Below are 26,220 nucleotides of genomic sequence, written 5' to 3'. Positions count from 1 at the left end.
TCACAGAAACCTAGCCTGTTATGAAACTAGTGACACCATCTATTACCTAGGGGTACCCTAAGGCCATCATCCCTTTATAAAGCGTCAGCAAGTATGAGGGCGTCATGAGCAGAGCCTTCCTAACCAGCCAATACATAAGTGAATCTCAGATCGAAATCCACTGCAGCAAGCACATTTTGGGTGGTTGTGTGCTTCCTGCCCATGAATGCGGCTCTATGTTCTTTAGGAACTCGAGCAAGCACATGAGTGCCATCAATGACACCGACACAGTCCTAAATACAATTGAGATATTAATAAGACTATCCTATCAGATATAAAGGAATAGTTGAAGAAAGGATTCCAACCTTGAAAAATGGATTCCATTTCCTACTGTGCTAGATTTTGGGATGAACAGAAGTGGCTGGAGGGACTATCATCTTATATCTGAGTTCACCTACTGCATATAGGACCTCCTGGAAATACCTACTGATTGTTTCAAGTCGCATAGCTAGAAAAAAGGGACCCTTTTCATCCTAAGAAGCTCAACACAGTTATTGTCATCGCTGTTGTAGATGATCCTTAGATTGTTTGCCCTCTGTTGATCTCTAGCACTCATTGGACCATAAGAAATGCCTCTCCTACCTCTTGAAATGCATCTGAATCTAAGAAACAGCTAAGCACTGATGACTGAAACCAAGCCTGTGCCTCTAATGATTAGCCGACGATGCCTAATTGAAGGATCCATGAAGTTAACAGAAGATTTTGGGTACAAATTAGTAGAAATTACAACTAGTATGAGACAGACCCTAGGCAAATAGAAGGAACGGCTGCGACACCAAGCGGTGCGCCACCTAGATCCGCATGAATCAACGAACAAACCCTAAAGCTCAGCTAGCAAAATGGATCCAAACCACAACATTAGGGTACACAAGAACTTAGGGTTCAAAATAGAACATCAGTGCAGCAGTATGACACGACCCTAAGCAAACCACAGGAATGGCTACGACACCAATGGCGCGCCACCCAGATCAGCGTTAATCATCGACCAAACCCTAAAGCTCAGCTAAGAAAATGGATCGATACGAACATGAACACAGATTGCGCACACAAACATGAACCAAATAACACTACAAGCCAGAGAATAGAAGAAGGAGGCCGCGTACCAGACCCCGTCCAACCGTACCAGGAAAGCCACCGGAGTGCACCGCTGTCGGCGGAGCACCAGCGAGGACGGAGAGTGAAGGGGACGAGCGAGAGAGGAGAGAACGACGACTGAGTGGGAGAAGGCGAGTGAACAGTGACTAGGTAAACCTTAGCCAGGCGGTGACACTCCGCTTATATACCATGGCCAGCGCTAGCCAGTGGGGCCCATAGCGACGGGTGCGTGCGGGGCTAGGCCTGGCCTGGCTCCAGAAAAACGAGCGACCCTCTCATTCTCTCAGGGCAAGGCTAGCCCAGTACGGCTGGCTCCCCCAAGCCAGGCAGTAGGGCCAGAACAGGTGACCAAACAAGCTCAACATGGCTCCATGGAACCAGGCCTGGATTTAGCCAGACAACAAAACAGCCCCTGAAGGTTAGCAAAGCTAGGTATAGACGGTAGTAGCCACCGGTGTAGCCATGTCGGCAACAAAAGCGAGCACGTGCAGTACGCTTTTAGCCACTTAGGGCGTGATTGGTTGCCTGAACCAGGACGTCCAAAGGGGCATCTCGCATCCCTCCGTGCACTTGTGCCGTGTTTGGTTGCCCTGTTCGCACCATTTGCGTGCATCTTTTCATTCTTTTGTCCTCTTCCATCCCGCACGCCTCCGTCTTCTGGATTTCTCCTTCCCTCATGATGCAGGATGACTTGATTCACGCAGGATGTAGGGACCCATGCGTCAGACATAAAAAAATGATGCATACATGCAACAAAACACAACCTCGTCTCGTAATCAACCAACAACTAAGACAACCAAACATGACCACCTGCACGAGCTCAACCCGACTTCTTCAGTTCTGCACAGTCTAGCTATCTGGCTCAAGGCTTAGTCTACGACCAATGACGCCCTTAGCACGAGAATGGCAAAATTCTGCCTTGCTCCCCCTGTGGGCTGCTGTTCCATCCAGATTTTTTTCCTCATTTTTGAAATTAAAGCAAGTCACTTCCCATGTCACTCACGTTTTCCCTCCCAAATCGCGGTTCCATTCTATTCTCCGGCGGGGGGAGGCGAGCAGTACAGACTACTAACCGAAAGGACTAGTAGTAGCAACTCTCAACGCTCCACTCCGAGGAATGCGAGCGATAGATATAAGGCAACACGAGAGTCTTCCTCTTCCTCTTCCTCTCCTCCCGCACCTTGCTGCCCTTCCCCTTCCTCCCCCGCCGCTCCCTACAAATCCGCGGCCCCTCGCAATCCCCAACCGCGCGCCGCCGCCGATCCCGCCGCGACCCAGGCCCTCGCGCCCGATCCGCCGCCGCGCTGGCCTCCCCGCGCCCCCCAAACCCTAGGTAGGTGAGGGGGTTGCGCGCGCGGAGGGATGGAGGCGCTGGTGGGGCGGGCGGTGCGGAAGGCGTTCCCGGGGTACGGCACCTTCGCGGGCGTCGTGGAGTCGTACGACCCCGACGCGGGATACTTCCGCGTGCTCTACGAGGACGGAGACTCCGAGGAGGTCGACGCCGACGAGATGGCCGAGATTCTCGTCGGCCCCGCGATGCCGAGCGCGCTGCAGCAGCTGCAACACACCCCGCCGCGGGACGCCGCGGGGAGGCGCCCTAAGAAGCGCCGCCGCGGAGATGGCGATGGCGACGAGGACGACAAATCCCCGACCCCTACCCTGACCCCCGACGGCGTCGTGCTGGCCGTCCCCGTCGCCGCGGGTGAGGAGAGCGAGCCCGCGACGCCCGCCGAGACGACGGCGGCAGAGAAGAAGCGGAGGGTCAGCCCCGGTCCCGAATCGTCCAGGCCGCTGCGGCGGAGCGCGCGCCAGGCGAAGGCGGCTGAACTCGCGGCCGAGATGGAGGCCGCGGCGGCCGTGGCGGCTGTAGCAGAGGCCGAGGAGGAGGCTGCAGCGGCGGCTGTGGCTGCGGCTTCGACTCCCCAGCAGTCTGGGAGGAAGTGGCCTCGCGCAAACGGGAGTGGACGGTACCGCTCTGTGTCCAGGGATTTGGAGGAGGCCGCGGTGGAGGAACTTCCGCCCAAGCCGGAGCTGCCACCCTCGTCGCAGGGTCTGGATTTGGGCGGCCTCCCTGTTCTCGATGTCTTTCAAGTCTACTCCTGCTTAAGGTCCTTTAGCAGGCAGTTGTTCCTCAGCCCGTTTTCACTGGAGACATTTGTGGCCGCGCTGCGCTGCACCTATGTCAACCCGTTGATTGACTGGGTGCATTTCGCTCTGCTGCGGGCTCTCAAGAGCCACCTGGAGGACTTCGCCAATGAAGGAGACCCGTCAGCGGTGCACTGCATTAGGTAACTTACATGTCCTTTGCTGTATACTAAGCTTAGAGACCTCTACGTGACTGAAAAAACATGTTTTTTAGTTACCCACTATTGTCTTTGTAGGAATCTTAACTGGGAGCTGTTAGACCTAGCAACCTGGCCAATCTATCTCGCTGAATACTTGCTAACCAGGGGCACAGAATTGAGGTATGGTATGAAGCTTACAGATTTAAGTCTGCTGAGTACAGAGTACTATAGGCAGCCTGCAGGGGTAAAACTTGAGCTGCTGCGATCACTCTCTGATGATGTTCTGGAGATTGGGGCTATACGGTCAAGATTGTCAGAGACAGATGGAAACGATGAGGGCTTCAGAAACTCTGGTGTAAGAAGAAAAAAGAGGGGCTCTTCTGCTAAGGCGGCAGTGGATTCTTCTCAATTTCCAGAAGGATCTGCTGAAATGGATGATGGAAACAGTGATGAATGTTATCTTTGTGGCATGGATGGCAATTTGTTATGCTGTGATGGCTGTCCAGCTGCATTTCATTCGAAATGTGTGGGGGTGGTGGAGGATCTTTTGCCTGAAGGTGATTGGTATTGTCCTGAGTGCTTAATACAGAAGAATGATGGATCTAGAAATATTGCAAATCCTATGAGAGGAGCAGAGATTCTAGGAACCGATCCACACGGCCGACTATACTTTTTCACTTGCGGCTATCTTTTGGTGTAAGTCGCCTTGGACCCCTTACATGATATCTTTATGAATGATCTTTTGGGGCTCTGGTGTGCTTTTTTTAATGCCCCTCTGCTATATGGCCTCCTGTATTTTTCGAAAATCTAAGTATAGTGATTATGTTACTCTGGTGCACTACCATTCAGATTATCAAGCCACCTAGGATCTAGGTAGAATGATGTAAGCTGTTGCATCTTTTTTCTTGTCTATGAGCTTCACATAGGATGCTCTGTTTGTCTTGTTAGTTCTGGGTGGCTCCTCTCCATAGAACATGTAAGCTGGAACAATGATATGATTCTGTCTATACTAGCTCCTTGTGACATGTGAGCCTGGGCATACATTGTAGAATTAGCAATTGGTCCACTTTCGACTTGCTAGGTAGAGCATACATATTTATTATTTTTCTTGCTTGAGGTTTGAGGCAAAGTTGGGCTTACTGATAAAACCAAAGGTTAGGTCATACATTGATGTTCTATGAGACCACAGTAAAAATACAGTCTTTGTGCTATAGACAAAAACACCTTTTTAATAGAAGTAAAACTATACTGTATTAAGATTCTCCGGAATGAAACAATGAAATTCCTGCGATACTCTGATTTAGTAAGCCAGTTGTTATGATACTGTAGGCTCATTAATTAAGGGTATGCAGAGAAGTGTACTATTTATATTGCAGAAGTGAGACATGATTTGTTTACTTTCAGATCTTTCCTGTATGTATCGAATGGTTACTCCTTGCTGCATTAATAAACAAATCACCTTCTGAACTTGCAGGGTTGACTCATGTGATGGGAACTCTCCATGTTATTATTATGGTCAGATCGATCTCCATCCCCTTGTTACAGTTTTGAACGCATGTCATCCTTCGTACAGCTCAATGGTTAGCACAATTTCTTCATTTTGTGGTACCGCAATCAAGTCATCCAATCTTAACAGTCGTTACCAGAGTAGCAGGGAATGTAGTACATCTGATGCTGAGACAGACTCAAAACATTTATCACTATTGATGAAGCAACCTAGTGAGCATGATCAGTTTAAGGTAGAACAAGGAAACTCCTTTGAACACTTGGATTCTGGAAAAGCTTGCACCTCAAATTCTGATGATTTGGATCAAGATTTGTCACAGCATAGCATTAAACTAAGATCTTCACTTATATCTCGAAGTGGAAATGCTGCTGAAGGTGATTCGAATCAAATACCTCAAAATAGATCCTTTAGTGATAAGAATGATAACTGCAATTCCCAAAAAGATATTGTTTATTCACGTGCTAATGGTTCGCTTACAGAGAATCAGAAAGATTCACCACCTAAGGAAAAACCAAGAGATTGGCAGCTCTATTCTGATCCTGTTAGGTACATAAACTATTACAGTTTCGGTCAAATAGCAGCTAACGCTGCTGAAGAGCTAAAACACAAGCTGTCTGAAAACAAGGACGGGAAGAAACCTGTTCAGGATGTACTCTCGTTCCATCTGAGAACAATATGTAAAAAGTATGCTAACATTTTTGCACTAACTGATCAAAAGCTTTCTGCTGAACTGCTTAAAGAAAAATGTGGATGGTGCAATTCCTGCCAAATTAGTGGCGGCGTCGATTGCATTTTCAGAGTAACTGATATTAAGTACATGGAAGGCCCTAAGCCAAATACTCTTGATCTCAGAGCAGAAAATAATATGGATAGCCATATCATCCTTGCTATGCATAACATTTTGTCAATTGAAGAAAGGTTGAATGGTTTGCTGAGTGGCCCTTGGCAAAATCCACAATATAGCATTTGTTGGCGCAAGGCGGTCCTCAAGGCTTCTGATGTGTCATCACTTAAGCAGCCTCTTCTAACGGTATCACTTGTCATATGCTTCATTCATAATTTTTTAATTATGTGTGCCAATAATGATACATGTTTTTTTTTTGGCTTATACTCTGCAGTTAGAGTCCAGTCTGCGACGTGTTGCCATTACTGCAGAATGGCAGAAACCGGCAGACTCTGTTGAAGTTGTTGGTTCGGCAGCTCATATTTTGGTCCGCTCGTCTAGTAAATCTCTAAGTCATGGAAGCGCTAGAAAGCCAGGGAGAAAGCCGTCTCCTAATGGTGAACTTAAAGTTGACTCTCGTGATGTTGGTGTTTATTGGTGGAGGGGTGGAAAATTATCTCGTCAAGTGTTTCATTGGAAGAGGTTGCCTGAGTCATTGGTCAACAAAGCTGCTCGGCAAGGTTTATGAGCAATCTTCTGTCCATTTTTAGATATGTTTTTTCTACCATTGTATTTGCACCTAACCTTTTTGACCTCGTACTCTTCAGCTGGACGTAGGAAAATTCCCACGATTTTGTACACCGATGGTTCACAATTTGCGCGGAGGTTCAAATACATAGCCTGGCGAGCTGCTGTGGAAATGGCAGAAAATGCGGCCCAGCTCATTTTGCAGGTGATATCTTCTCCTTGCTTTGGAAAGCAATAGGTAAAATTTGGTCACTGAATTGTTCTCCTTTGTGCACTTCAGATTAAAGAACTTGAATGGAATATCAAGTGGACTGAGATACTGAGCACTCTCCCTTCTAGCCTCATGACCAAAGAAACACAGAAAATAGCTAGGCTTTTTAAGAAAGTTATAATTCGCAGGAAACGCATTGAAGGAACAAATGTTGAATATCTGCTTGATTTTGGAAAGAGGGAGAACATTCCTCCTGTTATTTCTAAACATGGAACAAAGCTTGAGGAACCCTCCAGCGAGAGGAACAGGTACTGGTTAAGTGAAGGCCATGTCCCTCTGAATCTGTTGAAGGCTTATGAAGCTAAAACATTTGCTCGTTTACTGAAAAAGAAAGAAACTGATGAACTACCTAAGAAGACTAAGAAAATGCGTGTCCCGAAACCCGAAATGCCAAGAAAGACAGGCTTTGATTACCTCTTTGAAAAAGCAGAAAAAAGATCCACCATGTTTTGTGGTCATTGTCACAAAGAAGTGATTGCAAGGTATGTCACAGACGATTAGTTTTATACTTATCCCTTTTAATAGTTCCTTCAATTTATTTTCTGAACTACACCATATTCATCGTATCAATTATTAGTAGCTATAGGCAAGGGTTTATTTCAGTTCAAACATACTTGTGGACACTACATTTCATCCAAGCTGTGAACTTTATAGGTCTTAGTTTTTATTTTTGTGATAGTTTGTTGTGCTGATATCTGTTGCTTCTCACTTTGATGCATGTGAGTGATGTGCTTATGGTAAGGTTTATTTCTCACTGTCAGAATGCGTACATGTTAAAGAAATAGTATATGCAAATTAGGGCCTTAGCACAGTGACATTAACTCTTCTATGCTTTGCCTCATAAACTGATCATCTCTGGACATTTTCAGTTCGGCTTTCAGATTCAATCGTTATACTTATTTTTTTATAGCAATGTTATCAGCCATGTGTGAATAAACTTCTTACATGGCTGCACTACGTGAGTTAGATATTAGTATTTGTTTTCTAAATAATCTAGGTGCACAATTACCAATCAAACTATTGGTGCTATTTCTCTAGAAGCCATTCAAATGAGCAAATACTCTCGAAAACTTGTTAGGATGTACAATTGTACATAGAAACCATGTATTGGCATTTTCATTCTTGCAGCTATTGATTTGTCCAATAAGTTTTTGCAATTATGTTCTCAGTTTGGCAATATATATACAATTTGGTTTCTGTTACATGGAAAAATCTCTTTACTAGTTCTGATTCTCTCTCTTTTCAACAGTGAAGCTGTTAACTGCCAGTATTGTGCAGGTATGTGCTGTTGCAAAGTCAACCTTTTTTTTTGTTTTGCATATGCACAACTATTGGCCTCAAGATTTTATTTTTGATATGCACTTTCTTCTGTGGTATCCTATGATTGTCGTTGAATAAAAAAAAGTTGTTATTGACTGTTAGCCTTACTCTAGACAATCATCAGCTATTGAGTTTTTCCTATTACTTTGGTTATTGATGCTTAAAATTATATTGGGAGTTATTGCACAGTGTTTGCCACTTATCTTTATCTTATATTCTTATTCGATGCAGCTATTTTCCATAGAAAACATTTCAAGGTTCCTAGAGGTGCTAGAAATGCTGTTTATGTTTGCAATAAGTGCTTAGATGAGGTCTTCAAGGTGGAGTCTCCTCAGAAAAAGGCTGCACCAAAGAAGCCATCTCCCAAAAAGAAGCAGAAGAAACAAAATAAGAAGAAGAAACAAAAGAAGCAATCACGCAAGATTGAGACCAGGAGGAATCAGATAGTTCTGAAATACAAAAAGAAAATTGGCAAAAAGGGTAAGCGTGGCCGGCCCAGGAAGAACCCACCAGATCTTTCAAAGAATGAATCATCAAAGATTCTTGAAAGCGAACCATCAAATGTTTCCAAAAATGAACCAGTGAAACGTATATCAAAACGATTGTATGATAAATACATGAAAGGTAACTCAAATGTATCCGAGAATGCAGCTAGCTCTCACAAGAGGAAAAGGACTGCTTCGCAGTATTCGTACTGGTTGAGTGGCCTCCGGTGGACACAAAATCCACATGATGAACGGGCAATAAGTTTTAGGAAAGAAAGAGTAGTTTTTCCATCAGAAGATGCTGAAATTTCTGAAGTCAGCCCAGTATGCTGCTTGTGTGAGAAATGCTATTGTGAAGAGGATATTTATATTGCCTGCGAAAAATGTGAAGGTAAGCATGTTTTACTTACATGGCATATCTTTGATCTTAGAGCAACTACATGTTCAGTTAGCAATTGTGTGAGCTAAAACAATGTTCTTATTATAGTCTTCTTTTTGGGAGGACATACAAATTTGTGTGTTCCGTCCTCTTTGGAATTACTAGCTCTTACCCCTCTGTCTGTTTTTTTTAGCCTTGGCATGGGTCTTATGGAAAGTCCACATTTTTCTGTCTCCTTACAAAAGTTGTCAGTTACTAGTTACTACTACCTCCATTGCATGCAGCTTGCCAATTTTGACCAATTTTGCACTCTAATTTGGCACTGTCTTTCTGAGTGCATCATTTTCTAATTTTGCCCTTGTGATTAATCGAGAAGTGTAGCTGTGCCAGTGTTAATCACCTGTAGTCCAGAGTATGGCAGTCTTTTTTCAGATGAAAAAACAAAATCTGCAGTAACATGGGCACCAACGAGATGGCTTGTATGCTTGCACATTTCCTGAGAATGGAAGAAAATATTTTCAGATCATGAAGTATCCAGAACACCCCATGCTACAAGTTTCAAATGTTGGTAGTGTTCCATAGTTTGAAAAGAAAATCATCAGTCTTAGAAAAAAAAAAGTTATGGTGACAATGGCACCAATGAGATGGTTTGTGTGCTTTCACGTATCCTGAGAACGGAAGAAAGCATATTTCAGCTGGCACCCCCAATACTTTGGGCAGCTGTTACAAGGGTAAAATTTTCCAACCCAACTGAGCGCCTAAATATGCACGTATTGGTTCAAGTGCCATATGTTGCGTAAAGGATGTATTGTTTCGTTGAGCGATTTTCTTTCTGAAATCACCCATGGTGACTAATGAGCAGCTAATTGATCATTGGAAAATATAGCAAGCTTTAAATTGAGTGGATACAAGTTGCTATGTCTCCTCAAAATCCTATAATGTTTAACAATAGAAAACACTTTTGAAGGGATAAAACGACAAAATCAAAGAGCAATGTGGTAATTTCCTTCTCTTCAGAGCTACTTCAAGTAACTTCTGTTTTGTGTTTTGTCTATGCGAAGGAACATCCTTCCTTATGTCATCCTACACATTAATTTGAATGAATTGCAAAAGTGCATTGTTTGCATAGTAGTACTAGATAGTTGAAAATATGTTTTCAAAATTTGTGGTTTCACTTCATGGAGAGCATAGGAGGCTAGGAGCACTACTCGACAACTATCATTGTTTCAGTTTTACATGTCTGATGTTTATGATTTTACATTGTTGCTCTCTATGTCATTGGTAGCTTTCATATTTTGCCTCCTATAATCCTTATTACATTTGCTTTTTCTTTCAGACTGGTTTCATGGGGATATATATTCTGTTACTATTGAGAACGTGAACAATCTCATTGGTTTCAAGTGCCATAGATGCCGCCTGAGAAGTCTACCTGTCTGCCCATATGCAGAGACTGTAACAATTCTCAAAGGTCAGTCAGATAAGGATCATGGCATCAAGTTTGTAGGTCACAGTGTTGACAAGTTTGTGGAGGATGAGGATCCCAATTGTCCAAAAGATCTTGGTGCTCTGGGTAGTCTGCAAGAGCTTCATGATCATGACATCGAGCGAAGGCTCAATGGTCATATTACCGAGATAGAATTCAGTTACAATAACTGTCTAGAGGAGCTGAATGATCATGGCAGTTTGAAAGAGTTTGATGCTCATAGCACTGAGAAAGATCCGGAGGATGATAAAAGTTTGAAAAAGGTAGACACCCTTAATGAGTTGAAGGAGTTTGATGATCCTGGCTCTGAGAAAGAACCTGGTGATCATTATTGTCCAAAAGATCTCAACAGTCACATCAATCTGAAAGATCTTGACAACTGTAGGACTGACAAAGAGATTAAGAATGACAATTGTCTGAATGAACTAGATGGAGACAACAATTGGAAACAGTTTGATGCTCATAGCACTGAGAAAGATCCGAAGGATGATAAAAGTTTGAAAAAGGTTGACACCCATAATGAGTTGAAGGAGCTTGACGATCCTGGCTGCGAGAAAGAACCTGGTGATCATTATTGTCCAAAAGATCTCAACAGTGACACCAATCTGAAAGATCTTGACAACTGTAGGACTGACAAAGAGACTAAGAATAATAATTGTCTGAATGAACTAGATGGAGACAACAATTGGAAAGCACTCGACAGCTATAACAGTCGGAAACTGCTCGACAGCCATAAAGAAATACAATGTCCTATGGAACTCGATGGTTTTAGTAGCCTGAAGCTTGTCAATCATAACGTTTTGGAAGAACTTGATAATCATAACTGTCTAAAAGAGAGTGGTGATAAAAATAGTTCTAAAGAGCTGGACAATAATGAAAGTCCAAAAGATTCAGGTGACTTTCTAGCAGAACACTTCAAAAACATTAGGATATCTGGCAAAGAGGCACTGGTCATTACACCTGAAACCGATTCAGTAAATGAATCTCTTGGTTTGCAATCCAAGGATGATTCTGGGAAGTCTGTTCCTACTGGGCGTGAGATTGACCTTCAGGTGGTGGTAACTTTATAATGTACCTTCGACAGTCAGAAGAAACCTTCCAGCCTCAGCATGAGTGCCCTTAGCTCCACTGGTCATTTCTTGGTGCTGCTCTGGTTGAAAATTCTGTTGACTCTCAACTTAAATTGTCTCATTGCAGCAATCTACAATAAGGAAAAAAAGCTATTTTTGGATTTCCTTTGGGAAATATTCTGATCTGACTGGCCAAGGGATAGAATAATTAACTCTTGAGGCTAAGCTTTGTTTTTCTCAATAGGTGACATAGGGAATAGTTAGGGGCTCATTTCCTTCCCACGTTCACATTGCCTGTCAGAATATGGAGTCTTGTTGCCCAAGATTATGCATTGATTTGAATAGCATATGATACAAGTGGCTGGTATTTGGCTGCCCCGCAGTAATATATGATATTCAAGGTGAGTCTCAATTTTGTGTTACATATATCTGTCCCTTGGAACATTTGACATGTTTCCCTTGGTCTTTTCCTCCACCCCCCCCCCCCCCCCCCCCCCCCCCCCCCCTCTGTTCTGCCCAAACTGAAAGAATGACATGTTCATTTCATCCTGCCCTTTTTTCCGAAACAAGTCACTAATGGAGTAGTGGACAGCACCACATATTACAAATGCGATGTGCATATTTTCTTTCCGTTTTATCGACCTTTTTACCTGTTATAGTACTAACATATGATACCAAATTACCAAGTCATCAAATTTGCAAAAGCACAGTTTATCGAAGTCTTTTCAGTTGGCACTCATCGAGTTTATTCTCCATGTAAACAGGGAGATAGCAATCACAACCGCCGCTAAGCATGAGGAGGCATATCCCTTTCCCCATGATTTCTTTTTGTGGACTTAGATATTGCACCAGATCGACAAGCCAACCTGATGATTCATTCTTTCAACTTGCTCCTAACAGTTAGTTGCAACCGTTATCTGTAAATGCTGCATGGGAACTCGTCTTGACAGAGTTAATTAGATTTTGTATAGGTTTGCATTAGCCTTCTAGTTACAGAGTTAACTCTAGCATGGAATCGGTTTGGACAAATGCTGTTTTGCTCCCCTGGTTACATCCCGCTTCAGTGACGTTATAGAAGCTAACAATCCACCAATACTGGTAGATGTATATCAATCTGTTAGATTATGATCGATTATTCGCGGCATTGCGCGTGTTCTTTTGGTAAAGAGCGGCTCTTGTTTAGTTGTCGCTTCCAAAATTCTGTAATTCCATTTGTGGCTGGAAGAGTTGTTCTGTAGGTAGAAGATGCTGAATCGCCGTTGGTGGCTGGCCGCTGGCAGGGGGTTGATATAGAGCCAGCTTGGTTTGGTGTGGCCTGTTAAGATAACGATAATGCGCTGGCGTAGCTTCTTATCTTAACGAGCTGGAACTCTGGCTTGGCCCATGATTGGTCGGTTTGGTCTGAGCAAGCTTGGCTTGGCTAGTTATTATTATCTTATAGTTATCTTAACGAGCTGGAACCCTGGCTCAGCTCAGGTTTGGCTCATTTACTAGCTTGAGCTGGCTTGTTTTTTTTTTTTTTTTTTTTTTTTTTTTTTTTGAGAAACGCTTATTTAGATTGCAGTTGGATCTGTGCGGTAACCAAATTATGATTTAGAAAAGGAGAATGGAACTGGTAGCGCTTAGCCGTCCGATCCGGGCGCTAGCGTCCGGTCCCTTGCGCTAGCTGTGCCTGCCAGTGTGCTCGCCCGCACGCCTGAGCCTGCTTTACGTGGGGGTTACGTGGGGGTACATGCCGCTCCTTTTCTTGCGCATGCGTGTGCCCACACGGGACCATGTCTTTATCTGCGCTCGCTCTCGTTTCCTGCACTTGTTGCTCGCGCCTCTGCTCCCACAAGCATTCACGTGGGTCCAGTAGTTGCAAGCAGTTGGATCCAACTACAACATTTAAATATCAGATCTACTTTTGCAATATCCAGATAAAATATTTGCAGCATACGTCTAAAATAGATGAAATATTTGGAACACATAGTTGAAACACTATTGCAACATATGTATTATCTCGATCTACTTTTGAAAACATCCAGATGCAAAGCAACATACAAAAAGAAGACAGCTGAAACACTTGAGACATGCGTCTAAAACACTTGCAACATGCGTGTACAAAAAATAGATGAAACATTGGGATAGACGCTTGCAACATACCTGTACAACCATTGCAACATATGCAACATCTTGATCTACTTTTGCAACATCCGCATAAAATAATTAAAACATACATATGAAACATGAAACACTTACAACATGTCTGAAAAAAGTCCAGAAACATAGCATCACCGTGCGGCCATGACCTACCTGGTGATGAACTGCGGTAGATCGGCGAGGAGGGCAGGGAGTGGATGGAGGCCACCCTGGCGGAGGCGCCGGAGTGGCAACGGCGAGGCCCAGCAAAGCAGGGGGCCAAGAAGGGCCGCCGCCCAGAGGGGCCTTGCGAGGAGCGCCGTCTCCCAGGCCACCCCGACGCCGTGGCACTACTAAAAATATCCACTTCTATAACGAAAATCTTAATGACGAATCCGAAACTGTTATAGAATATCGCTTTTTATGACGAATATTTATGTTTCGTCATAGATCATTGGCGACGATCCTCCAACCCTCCATATTTATGACGAAATCAAGCATCGTCACGCGAAAACGTCATAGAACAGTACGGGGTTTGTCACAAAAAATCCTCGCGCGACTGTTCCTGCTCATCTGTGATGATCCTCTTTAGAACTATGATGACCAGGGCTTCGTCATTGAACTAATTAGACATCTGCAATAAAGTTTTTTATCTGTAATGAAGTGACATCTAACCTGTAACACCCCAGGTGTTTGCCACCAGTTAAGCAATGGGGATTGAGCTAAAACAGGGTATATTAAGTGATGATGAAGATGTCAAGGTCAAACCTATAGAAACGAGCCCCAACCTAAACTTGGATATTGCACCTTTGCTCGCCTATAGACCCCTTTTCAAGATATATGCTTGGGTGGTGTGATTGGAATATCTTCATGTGTCTCACATCAATACCCATCTATATTGATCCATGGAAAAGTTTCGTGAAGTTTGGAATCAAGAAGTCACATGAAATGACGAGTTATGTCCTTGCTTGAATAATTTTATAAAGTGAATGGAATTCTTGATCGTCAACCAAATCTTGCAACCATGCCCAAATGACTCTAGATGAACTCTACAACAAAAGTCATGAAAAGTTCATGTTGGGCAAATGCCAAGAAAATGCTCCAATGGATCAAAAAGGATAATTTAAGCTTCATAGTGATCCTACTTTGGTCAAAGTAGAACAGCAGGTTCTATACCAGTTTTGAGGTTGGACCTTAAATGAAAGTTGTAGTCCATATCATGTAGAACAAACTTTGTTTTTGGACTAAGAGCTAGATCAGCTTGGAAGTAAGTCAAATCAAGGTCACAAGATCGAATTTGCCATTGTTTTCAGCACTTAGAAATATTCTAAGTCTGGAGTTTCGCTAAGCAACGACGTTGGCATTCCACGTTCTCCGAAATTCGCTAAGCAACTTGAGTTGGTCCAAAAATAAAAGTTGAAGGTTATACTATGAAGAAGAGCATGCAAAAAGTTGCACTGAGTTTGACTGAGTTTTGACCTCCAAAAGTGAATTTCCGTGACCGTTATCAAGGCGCTGACACTGACAGTTTGTGGCTTAATTACCCGCTGTTGAAGAGCTCTAATGACCTTGGTCTCTAAATGAAAAATGTAGAGCAGCTCGCGGGCTTCAAACTTTGTTTTGGGCCCGAGGTCTAAATCGGCCCAGATCTGACCCAAATCCGGCGTCCACCTCGCCCACTCCAGCGCCTGCCACCTGTTCGACGGAACGCCAACGTGGTCGCCATGCAGCAGTTCGCGCCCCCCACCATTGCTGCCCTGCTGCCACGCGCCCCTGTGCCTTGCTCGACGTAGTGGAGCACCAGAGCACTCGCTGAGCTTCTCTCCCACTCGCCCTCACTCCCTCTGGCACTCTCTCGCGCTGCCTCTCCCTCTCGCTCGGAGCTGCAGCCATGGCCGCCATGGCCGAGCTCGTCGCCGCCGCGTCCTCGCCGCTCCAAGCCCCCACGGCCGCAGCCACGTGCACCACCGCCTTTGCCTCGTCGTGCTGCACCTCGCGCGCACGCTTGCCCAAGCCATCAGCCACCGGAGCACCGCCGCCGTTGCCGGCCGAGCTGCCCACCGCTCGCCTCCATGGCCAGCTGTCCTTGGGCCACCGCAAGCCGAGCTGTGGGCTCCTTGTTGTGCGTACGCTCTCGCTGGTGCTCCACGCCGCTGCCAGCCACCGCCCGCCAACGCCGGCCAGCTCCTCCGCCGTCGCCGCCGGAGCTGCGCACCTGCGCGCCACACACGCGCGCGGCCAGGCCGCGTCGGGCCACCACGGTGCGAACCGAGGCTACCCACGGGTGCGCGTGGACCCACTGGTGCTCCCCCGCCCCTCAGCCGCCGACGGCATGGCCTCCTCCGGTCGGAGCAGCGATCCCCGACGATCCTCTGCTTCAAATTCGCGTCAGGGACCTCGCGCGACAATTCGACGAAAGTCAAGGGCCTAGATGCAATGTCATAGACTCCTATAAATAGTGCTGAGAAGGACCAGTTCGCTAGCATTTAATTTATGTTTTCTGCAAGGACCCCGATGCAAGATTTAAATTCCTTTCTTTTGATTTTTTTACAGATTTCTGTGCTGAACTTTAAAAATTCGTAGTAATTTGCTACAAAATCGTAAAATAGTAAATGTGGACTTTTTGGAATCCTTGTGAAATTCTCTATGTACTAGATCAATAATATTACATGTTTTAGTTTAAAGGTTTAGCTGTAAAAATAGATTTAGGCAGTTAGGTTCTTAATGCTAGTCATGTCTTGTTCTTTTTATAACTGCAGTTATTTTACTCAAATAAATGTGAAATTTTTATGGAGTGTTACTGATGTGATTAGTGATGTCTGGTAAAAATTTCAGTATTTTAGGCTTGATAGTTTAAGATCTATAAAAATAACAAATTGCCAGTATTGCCTTACCCTTATTCTGAATAGGCCTGCGAGATTAAATTAATTGGCCTAGTTAGGTTATGAATCATGACTTTGTGATAATACATGAGTTGTAGTACTTTTATTAAGCTTTTCAAAAAAGCTAAATATCATGATTTTTGGTTAAGTAGATCTTGAGTTATACTTACTTAAATATCAGTGGCTGTTTCTGCCCAAACTCTGACAGGGTTACCTTGTTGGTATTGTGGGGCCTTATTAATAGTAGAATTTGCTTTAGGTGTTTACAACAAAGTTGTTTAGAATTTGATAAGCTTTCTAAAAAGTCTAGAACTACATTTATTGGATATGTATAACTCCATTTATAGCTGTTTAAAGTGGCATGTCAGTTTCTGTCTATGTTTTGGACAGCAATGCAATTATTGGATTAATTGACCCTTCTAACTGTGGAATCATCTTAAGATGATAATAAGAAAGTTGTAGATAACTCACCTAACTAGCTTGTGTTAAATTTTCATGGCATGTGGCCAAGTAGTTTGTGAGTTATGACTGTTCTAAGTTGGTCTTCAGAAATCGTAGCTTTCTGGAATTTCTGGACCAGCCTTGATAAATGTGCCTGTTTAACCTTGTTAACTTTGGAATCATGCTGATAGGTTTAAATATGAATTGTAGACAATTTCATAAGATTTCCTGAATGTCTTCTTTCAAGTCATTTGGATTTGTGTAACTCCAGTTATAGCTAAATCTTGTAGCTGCTGTTTGCATGTCCAGAAATTGGCAGATTCCAATTATAGTGTTTGCTTGTATATTGTTAAGTGTGACTTATGCCTTGAATGATGACTGAGTTAGAGCACCTGAGATCTTGGGAAACTTGTGTCATGCTTGGTGTTGTCGTCTTCTTTTCTATCGTGGGATGATAAATTGTGCGATATTTAAAGTAGGCAATGCGAAGTGCTTGTGCGTGTTAATGTAACCTTGTGCTTGTCTTACTTACTGCCTGCAATGCATTGTCTATTGCACTTCCATGTATTCATACACTTGCATATTGCATCTCATCTAGGTACGCTAGATGCACCACGTGAAGGATGCGATGTTGGAGCCAAACCCGAAGACGATGTATGGAGGATCTATCCCGAAGATGGAAGGACTAAGCAAGTGCTAGGACCCGAGATGTCACCATGACGGTGCAAGCTAACTGAACTGACTTGTGACGGATCCCAGGCAAGCCCCGGAGCATTCTAAGTCTCCTACTTTATAAAAGCAATTCTTTCTATATATGAGTTATATATTGTTGCATTAAGTTGTAGGAGTTGATTGAAACCGTTGATGCATTTATTACTACCCTTGCCTACCTTATTACCTTTTTACCCTGTTAGGTCAGGATCGAATAATTGCTTAGCCTTGCTTAAATCGGTAGCGATCAGGTGATATCCGGTCACCTACATTTATAGGTGGTTACTGGAAGAATTTAGCTATGGAAAGAATGATATCCTGGAATTAACCATGTGTGATGGATAATTGGAGACCGGACGGAAAAAGTTGGAGGCAACTAGACAGGGTTCTGGGGTGCTGTTAGTTTCCGTCTGTGTCGATTAAGGACCGACCGTTGTTGGGCCTCGAGTCATATTGAACGCATGCCTTACATTTAGCTAGCCGGATAAAGTATCTTCCGACTGCGAAGCTGGGAGATTTTTCGGGCCGAGTAGATTGCCCGCAACGCACTGTGCCGGAGCAGGTGTGGTAGGACACGGGGGCGAGATGATAAGACCAAAGTGCAGTCGGTCGGCCCCCGGGTACATGTGGTTCCTGGCAAACTCGAGATTCCTGGAAAGTTGACTCGGTGATCAATATCTCACTTTAGCGGGTGAGTGAGGTTTGTGTAAGGAATAAATCACCAGCTGGTTAGGAATCGATTCGAATCGCCATCGCTCCTGGATAGTGAGCACTTGACTCGAGTTACTTCATCGTAGTAATTATTATGGAACAATGATGGTTATCTGGATGGTATGGGATATGCTAAATCTAAATTGGTAACTGGATGTTATTGGTTAATCAAGTGATTGCTATAGTACAGGTGCTTACCTAGATGGATAGGTCATAATAAAGATGATGCAAAGTACTTAAAATGGTTTCTTCATGATAGCTTATGCTTTTCGCAAATAAGTCAGCTAGCCCACTAAAGAAAGCCTTGCATAATCTTTGGTGTCACTTTATTTCTGGTTTACGACGGGTAAGTCTGGCTGAGTACATTCGAGTACTCAGGGTTTATCCCACCTTGTTGCAGGTGATGTTCTCGACCTATTGATGATGGTGGCTAACCACCGGTGGGCTCGGTGATTCTATACTTACTTCTCATCTATATGCTTTTGTCGGATGATGTCACTATGCTAGCAATATATTTGGAACTTATATTAATGTAATCGTTTGAAAGCTATGTTGTTTTCACTAAGCGGTTTTGAAACCCAAACTTGTACTATTATTTGTTAACCCCTTTGTAATATTATTTCCGCTGCAACCCGATGTATGTGATGTGTATTTGTTTAATCACGCGATCTTGGTTGTGATGTTGATTTACCGAGGTCTTTCGGGACACTCGGCGGACTACCGGGTTTATATGAGTGAAAGTATGGGTGTGTCAACGTGTTAGCGGGGACAACCGTACTTGATCTTGTATAAATTGGACGGTTCTGTCACATAACCCAACCGCAACACGACACGTGTGCCAATAGAAAACTGACATGTGGAACAACATGGACTCGACACGTGGTCCAATAAGAACCTAAAACGTGCAAGAACCAGAGATGGCCACATTGTGCAATAAGAAGGTGACACGTACCCGAACCATCTCTAATAAAACCGGCTATAACATGTACACATGGAAAGCATCTCCAACGGAAGCACCCGCCAGCGTGGTTGTCCCTGCTACGCATGCCAAAGCAGTTCTATGATAAATTTCTAGACTCGTCATAGAAGTTCAAGTATGACACGACTTCTATGACAAATCATTTTTCATCATAAATTCATCAGGCTCCTTCAATGACGAAAGCTGATAGTCATAGAAGTGGATATTCCTAATAGCATGTGCTGCTCTTGCACCCCATGCCACCGCCGACGGCACGTACCCCATGAGAGCCGGCCGACCGAGGTGCGACAGGGTAGGGGGCAGACGCGGTAGTGTGTGTGGGTGGGGGAGGAGATGAGGCGCGCGACGCTCCACAGGATGGAGCACGGCCTAGGAATGGGGAGCCAAGCGTCGTGGGCGGACGCACGCATTGTGGGAGGGAGCGAGCGGCGGGGAAAGGCGGCAGCAGCGAGGCGGAGTACGGGAGCGGCGGCAAGAGAATGGGTGCGGTCACGGCAACGATTCGAGAGGGAAGTGAGCAGAGATTTTTTTTTAACAACGCGAGCGATCGTGCGATTGATAGTGTTGAGCCGTTTGGGCAGGCGAGGCCCACCAACATGGGCGTCCGGACGATCGGACATCTTACCCACAACATTACTGAAAGGAGAAACATAGTGATTTAGTCTTCATGAGCAGGCCGCTCATGGCCATCTTGCCATGGGCCTCCTTGGAAGGGCCTCCACCTTGTACCTGGAATGTAAAGATACACAGGAAACAAAACACACCCATAAAGATTGGCGAGTTCTTCCAGACCAGGCGAGCAGCATGAACCATCCGAGAGTAAATGCGCACCCGAGGTGTTCAAAGCCTTTAGCAATGGGAACAGAATACTTTTTGAGAAGGAAGGATTGAGGAAAGAAAAAAAGTAGTTGTTCCCCATCCAATGGTAGTGCTGAATCTATTTTTTTCAAGTTCCTCTGAAAACGCGTACAGTAATCTCATTGGCCAAAGTCGATGGGACAAACGCGGAATAGCAATTAGCATTTTGTTTTTTCATTTAAGTTCGTGTTTGAATGTCCTTGCTTTTTGTTGGAAAAACCAACGCTGACGTCTCCTTTCTCTTTTGTTTTGAGAGCATAGCTGAAAAAGATAGGAAATTCCAATGATTCTTCGTTCATTAGAATGTCGATTCCTCAAAATCGCTCTTTGTGATGCTATGGAACCATGACAATTAGGATCTCAGGACGTAGCAACACCTATGATGCAAGGACCAAGTAAAGTGTTATGAAAAAGTCCAATTTTTCTCTCTCAACTATCACTGTCGTTTGATTTTTCTTCCTGATCTACAAAATTAGTTTTTTTAACCCTTCTCAATTTTAAAAGCAGTTCGTTTTTGCACTACGAGTAGTTTTGATGACGGTTTTATTTCAGTTGTGAAAATTTTGTCCAAATATTTTGCTTGGGAAAAAATAACACAATTAAAAATTCATAGAAATTTTGTTTTAACTTGAAAAATTATGAAACTAGTTTTAGATTTTCCCCCCTAAAATCATGCTGTCGTATGCCTAGCATGAAATCGTTTGAAATTTGATGGACACATTTTAGTGCTTGTTTGCTAGTAAAAGCTCTTGTTATCTATTATAATTAGTCGACGTTGAACCTTGATGGATGCATGCAACCACGCAGGCTGCTTTGAAAAGTTTATCCAGGGTAGAGAACCAATGGCCTATATATAAATAATTGAACTAGGTGCTGAGGCTAGAAACAAGATGAATTATTATTGGTGGCTAGGTTGGTGGGTGAAGACACTGAAGAATGCAAGTCACTCGGTCAGTCCTTGCATCCACACCTTACCTATAAATAGCTACCTCCTCATCTCATGGTGCCTTGTGAACGATGAGAGATATGATAATTGCAGAAGAGCTAGCGAGGATGGAGAGAGGTGAGAGAATAACTACTGTCATTGGGTGGGTCGATGACTACATTCCTTAGGAGTAGGACGCAACGGGAATCAAGCGACAACGAGGTACTAGAGCAAAGGTGTGGCTCAACATGAACTCCGATCTCTGTTTTGTCTGACAATGGCCATACTCATGGCTGTCAGTGGCAGGAGGTGAAGTTTACAAACATGGGTGGTGTCTGTGATGCTCGATCACGAGCTAAGGTGCACCGAGGTTCACTGCGAGGCTCGATTGTATGACCACCTGAGGGTGCATCCTAGCTCGATCAACTCAATCAACTGGGTGGATGGAAGCGAGCAGCATAAGAGCAAGGCTAATAATACAGCCGGCTTGCTGGCTGTAAGGTTTCTTGTAGCCTTTTCTCAGACCACTCATATAATAGTTAGCTCTTTATAGTTAATACATGGCCCACTTGTCTCTCTCACAGACTTTCTTGGTTCTTGTGCCCAAACCGACTGTAAGCTTACAGCCCGCTTCTCTTCTCTCTCCTCCCCTCTCTCCTCCACCTCAGCATTTAGCCGGCTTACAGCCTGTTATTATACTTGCTCTAATGCAATTGTGTTTGTACGGGAGACATCAATAGTCGCTATTCAATCAGGAGAAGTCAGGCGGGTGGGGCTTTGTCATCAGGGATGATACAGGCCACTAGTGGCGAAGCCAGGATAATTGGTCGCTGGGGTCGGTACTGAGTACTAACTCGTAGGTTGAGAGAATATAATATCATATATAACATTAAATTAAATTAATATTATAATAACGGTATATTGTGACAAAATAAGCTTTTACAAATCGCAACACTAGTGTAACATCCTGCGTCCAAAACTGCTTATATTCCCTAGCTCCGCACGTGGAGGGAAGTGATAGAAACGAAAATCGATGAAAATCAGTTAAAATTTCGATAAAATTGGTAAATTTTTATGAAATTTTAACTAAAATATGAAGAGAAAAATCCGAACAAAATGGAATCAAAACTACCGATATATGAATTTTCCGGAGGTCACCGGTAGAAACAAAAATCACCGATTTTTTGTGAAAATCAGCAGAAATTCTGATCCCTGCCGGTGGTATCAATGTGCTCTGATTGCCTATCAAATTAGTCATATAATAAAAATTGTAGCAGATACTAATGTGCAAGCATCCAATAGTACATTTAAAAGTCACTAGTGAAGTGCCATACTGAAATACTAAAGTAGCATACATACCTGGCATGTAGTATCTTGGTCTGAATGAAAAAACACGTTCTTTACTAGAACGCAAGAAACACGGATGCCACAGAGCTTTTTGCCGGCGGCCGCTACCCGCTGGGACTTGTGTCGACGTGAGATCAAGAACAGATGATGGCACGATGGAGCTGCGCTGCTGCGGCTAGGGGCCAGGCTGCCGGCCAATCTCCCCCACGACCGTGGAGGATTTGAGAATTGAGATGCGAGACTAGGAAGATGAAAGGGTGCGGATGCGGCCAGGTTGTACCGGAGGGCGGAGGCAAGCTAACGTTTGGCATTCCAATAGTTAGTGGAAGCCCTTGTCCAAACTGGTGTTTCCTGGTTCCACCAAACCAGGTTCTAGCCCAAACTCAACTAGAACAGCCTGCAGGCCCACCCACCTACCCACCAGGCCTTATATATTGCCCCACACACTAATCCCCACACAGGCACCCCAGGCCGGCGGCCGCCACCCCATGCTGCGCGCAGTACCCCCACTGGAGCGCGGCTCGCCGCCCCTGCAGCGTTGCGGCCGCGCCACCGGGCCCTAGAGCACCGACGTGTGGAGACTACGATGTCGACGGCGACGGCGCCCTAGAGCTCGCGACAGGCTCCTAGGCGGTCGGGAGGGTGGCAGCGCCAGCGAGCTCGTGGAGGTGATGACGTTCTCCCATCGTCAGCTCCCGTTGTCAGAGGCTCCCAGGCGGTTGGGAGAGCGGCAGCGTCGGCGAGCTCGTGGAGGTGACGACATTCTCTCGCCGTCGGAGATCGGGAAGGCCACCTCGCTCTCGATGTTAAGGCGCGCCGGTGAAACCTCCTCATCCACGACGTGCTACGGCGGCCTAGCTCGAGCGACGAACTAAGAAGGCAGCGCAGATCCGGTCGGCATCAGGCAAGGAGTCCGGCCCAGCAGCAGGCAGGTGGCTGAGTTCCCTCAGATGCCGTCGGCAGCAGGAGGCTGAGCCCCCTTAGATCCCTTCGGCAGGAGGAGCAACTTCGCTTGGGAACCCGCCCTGCCTTCTCCTAGCACTACGAGAAAGCAGACCACCACCACGTCCTTGCGAACTTCGAGCAGGATGAGGAGCGAACCTTCTCGTGGGCGGTGGAGGCAGCTGCTCTACCCTGCAGCTGTGGCGACGACGGCTTCTCCATCCTGGTGGCCGACGTCCCACCCCATGACGACTGCGCGGCCCACCCCGGAGGCAGCCACAGCACCATCCCTCACCCCTACGCTGGATCCATGGAGCACGATGCATGGCGGCTGCGACTTCTTCACCACCAGCATCATGCAGGGGAGGCGGAGGCAGCGGTGGCGGCCCGTCCCTTCCACACCCAGTGGCGGTGGCCCGTCCCTACAACCTGGTGTAGCGTCCCGATGACGAATTTAGCGCCCCACGACGGCAGTGCCACTTCCTTCGTCCCCACCAACAGAAGCTCAACCTCCACAAGCAGGCACGACATCTTCGGCAACGGCAGTGACGCCTCTTTATTGTTTTGTGTTGCTGTTTTTGTGTTCTTATGTGCATGTGTGCATAAGTTTCTATGCATGGCTAAACTGTAACTTGGTATGCATTCTATACATTATTACAATAAATTTGTATACATTATTGTTGGAGCAGTTATCATGTGCACTGCCACACAATTATATACATGGTTAGACCATTCTTCTATGCATTGTTAGAACAATTCGACATATATTGTTTGAATAATTATCTGTATGCATCTACACAATTTTATACATTGTTGGTATACAATTTTATACATTATTGGTACACAATTCTATACATTGTTAGAGCACTTCTATGTGGTTTTTATGCGGCAATAAAATTACTTTTTATTCATCGAACTACTAATTTCTATGCAATATCGGTGCCAAAACGTTTAAGCGCATCTTGATCATTGGTTCTATGAATCCGATCGTCCATCACGTGTTATTTTTCAAATTTCAAATTTTCGAGAAGACGAGATTGTCTCCATGCTTTACGCGTGCTGTCTCCATGTTCTATGTATTGTTCCCATATTGATTGTACATCCCTATATTGGAAAGCATGATGTTGATGAAGGCAACCACGGTTGTGTCAGGTGGAATGTCCATCTCGTAAAAAGGTTTTTACGTGGCAACAAAATTAATTTTTATTCATTCAACCACTAATTTGTATGCAATGTGGCACCAAAAACCTTTCTACGCATTTTGACCTGTGATTCTATGCACCCAATCGGTCGTCATGTGCCATGATTCAAATTTCAAATTTTGGAGAAAACAAGGTCGTCTCCATGTGAAGAGGTTTTACGCGGTAACAAAATTATTTTTTATTCATTCAACCACTAATTTGTATGCAACGTCGGAACTAAAAACTTTTTTGCGCATCTTGACCGTTGATTCTACACACCCAATCGGCTATTACGTGCCATGATTTAAATTTCAAATTTTGGAGAAGACTTGGTCGTCTCTATGCGCGGTAACAAAGTTAGTTTTTATTCATTCAACCACTAATTTGTATGCAACGTCGCCACCAAAAACTTTTCTACGCATCTTGACCATAGATTCTATGCACCTAATCGGCCGCATCGTGCTATGATTCAAATTTCAAATTTTGGAGAAGACGAGGTCGTCTCCATGTTTGTATGCTATCACTCACAAGATTCTATGCGTAGACAGAAGCATAAATCTTTATATCCTAATGTGCAAAATTTTGAATTTTAAATTTTTCCAAAAATATATTCATAATGGATCTTGAATCGTGCACAAAAATGTCAGGAGTTCAATGGTGAAAATTGTTTTTAAATCGGATGCTTCGTTAAAGAATTATAATGAAAAAATGAAAGAGATTGGATTGAGTTGCACGTACGTATGCATGCGTGCGTCAGCCTTGTCACGTTGTGCAACAGGAATTAGGGTCCAATGAGGGTTGAATGGATTCGTGCTCATATAGGTCCAGTCCTGGGTGAAGCAAGCATGCATAGCGTTGCTTATAAGGCTATCCGCACCGCGCAGCGCTAAAGCGGTCGGTACGCCAGCGGTAGCGTACCGTACGCCCGCAAACGCCCCGGGAGCGTACCGGCTGCACAGGAAACCGCCACAGACCGCGTACGCGAGAGAGTAACGCGAAACACTGTAGCAATACTGTAGCAGAGAGTTTGAGAGTTAGGGAGAGAGAGAAAGGGGGAGAGAGGGACTTTGAGTTTATTGAAGAAAGAAATAAGCGCACGCTTTTCTTCCTTCTTCAATGTCCATGACTCAACCGAAAGTTCGAACTGACCATTCTCTAGCTCCACGGGATGCAGCTCCTTCCTGATTCTCAAGTGTTGCATGTCCAGGCGTGTGGCTAGTGAATCCTTCGATGTCCCTCCGGTGTCCATCAAGGTGTTAAGAGTGTTAGCGCACACGTTTTTAGTGATGTGCATGGGATCAAGACAATGGCGTACACTCAGAAATAGCCAGTAAGATAGTTTTCAGAAAACCAATTTTTTCTTCCAAACGCTCCCATCAGGCGTTGCTAGTGCATTGTCCCCCTTCCCAAGGACAACCTCCAGTTTGTTGAGTTCTCGAAGTATTGCAGGCCCGTCTCGATATTTTGGAGCTAAGCGTTTCTCAATAGTACCGTTGAAATCTTTTCTGTTCCTGCGGTAAGGGTGATCCTTAGGTAGGAACCTACGGTGTTCCATATAAACTATCTTTGAGTTATTTGGCAGATTTATCGCATCGGTGTCGTCCAAGCACTCGACACATCCAGTATAGTCTTTTGTCTTCTCTCCGGACAACGAACCTCGACCTGACAGGTCGGTGATTGTAGCGATAAGTACTCCCTTGATCATGACATGTTCCTTTTTGTACTCGTCCTAAACATCCGGCACACCCTTTTCAAACATCTCCACTAGTTCATCGAT

At 44.7% G+C, this 26,220-nt stretch overlaps 1 protein-coding gene across 1 annotated transcript; it reads left to right on the top strand.

The window, feature by feature from the left end:
* Positions 1-2,241: 2,241 nt before the first annotated feature.
* LOC136542774 (DDT domain-containing protein PTM-like) lies at positions 2,242-12,543 on the top strand. The gene is made up of 10 exons (XM_066535370.1): positions 2,242-3,422; positions 3,516-4,115; positions 4,894-5,956; positions 6,045-6,330; positions 6,418-6,542; positions 6,618-7,090; positions 7,858-7,886; positions 8,160-8,804; positions 10,129-11,746; positions 12,110-12,543. Exons 1-9 carry the CDS (start codon positions 2,497-2,499, stop codon positions 11,343-11,345), a joined length of 5,364 nt encoding a protein of 1,787 aa, XP_066391467.1. The 5' UTR covers positions 2,242-2,496; the 3' UTR covers positions 11,346-11,746; positions 12,110-12,543.
* The last annotated feature ends 13,677 nt before the right edge of the window (positions 12,544-26,220 follow it).

Source organism: Miscanthus floridulus, chromosome 3 (assembly GCF_019320115.1).
Source record: "Miscanthus floridulus cultivar M001 chromosome 3, ASM1932011v1, whole genome shotgun sequence".
Taxonomy (NCBI): Eukaryota; Viridiplantae; Streptophyta; class Magnoliopsida; order Poales; family Poaceae; genus Miscanthus; species Miscanthus floridulus.
Note: the sequence above shows the minus strand (reverse complement) of the source record. Positions and strands in the feature narration are given on the sequence as shown.

Excerpts from the sequence above, each read along its gene's own strand:
- LOC136542774 (XM_066535370.1), top strand. The coding sequence starts at position 2,497 with ATGGAGGCGCTGGTGGGGCGGGCGGTGCGGAAGGCGTTCCCGGGGTAC. Across the intron at positions 5,957-6,044 it reads TTAAGCAGCCTCTTCTAACG|TTAGAGTCCAGTCTGCGACG; the intron begins GTATCACTTGTC and ends TATACTCTGCAG. Across the intron at positions 7,887-8,159 it reads TAACTGCCAGTATTGTGCAG|CTATTTTCCATAGAAAACAT; the intron begins GTATGTGCTGTT and ends TATTCGATGCAG.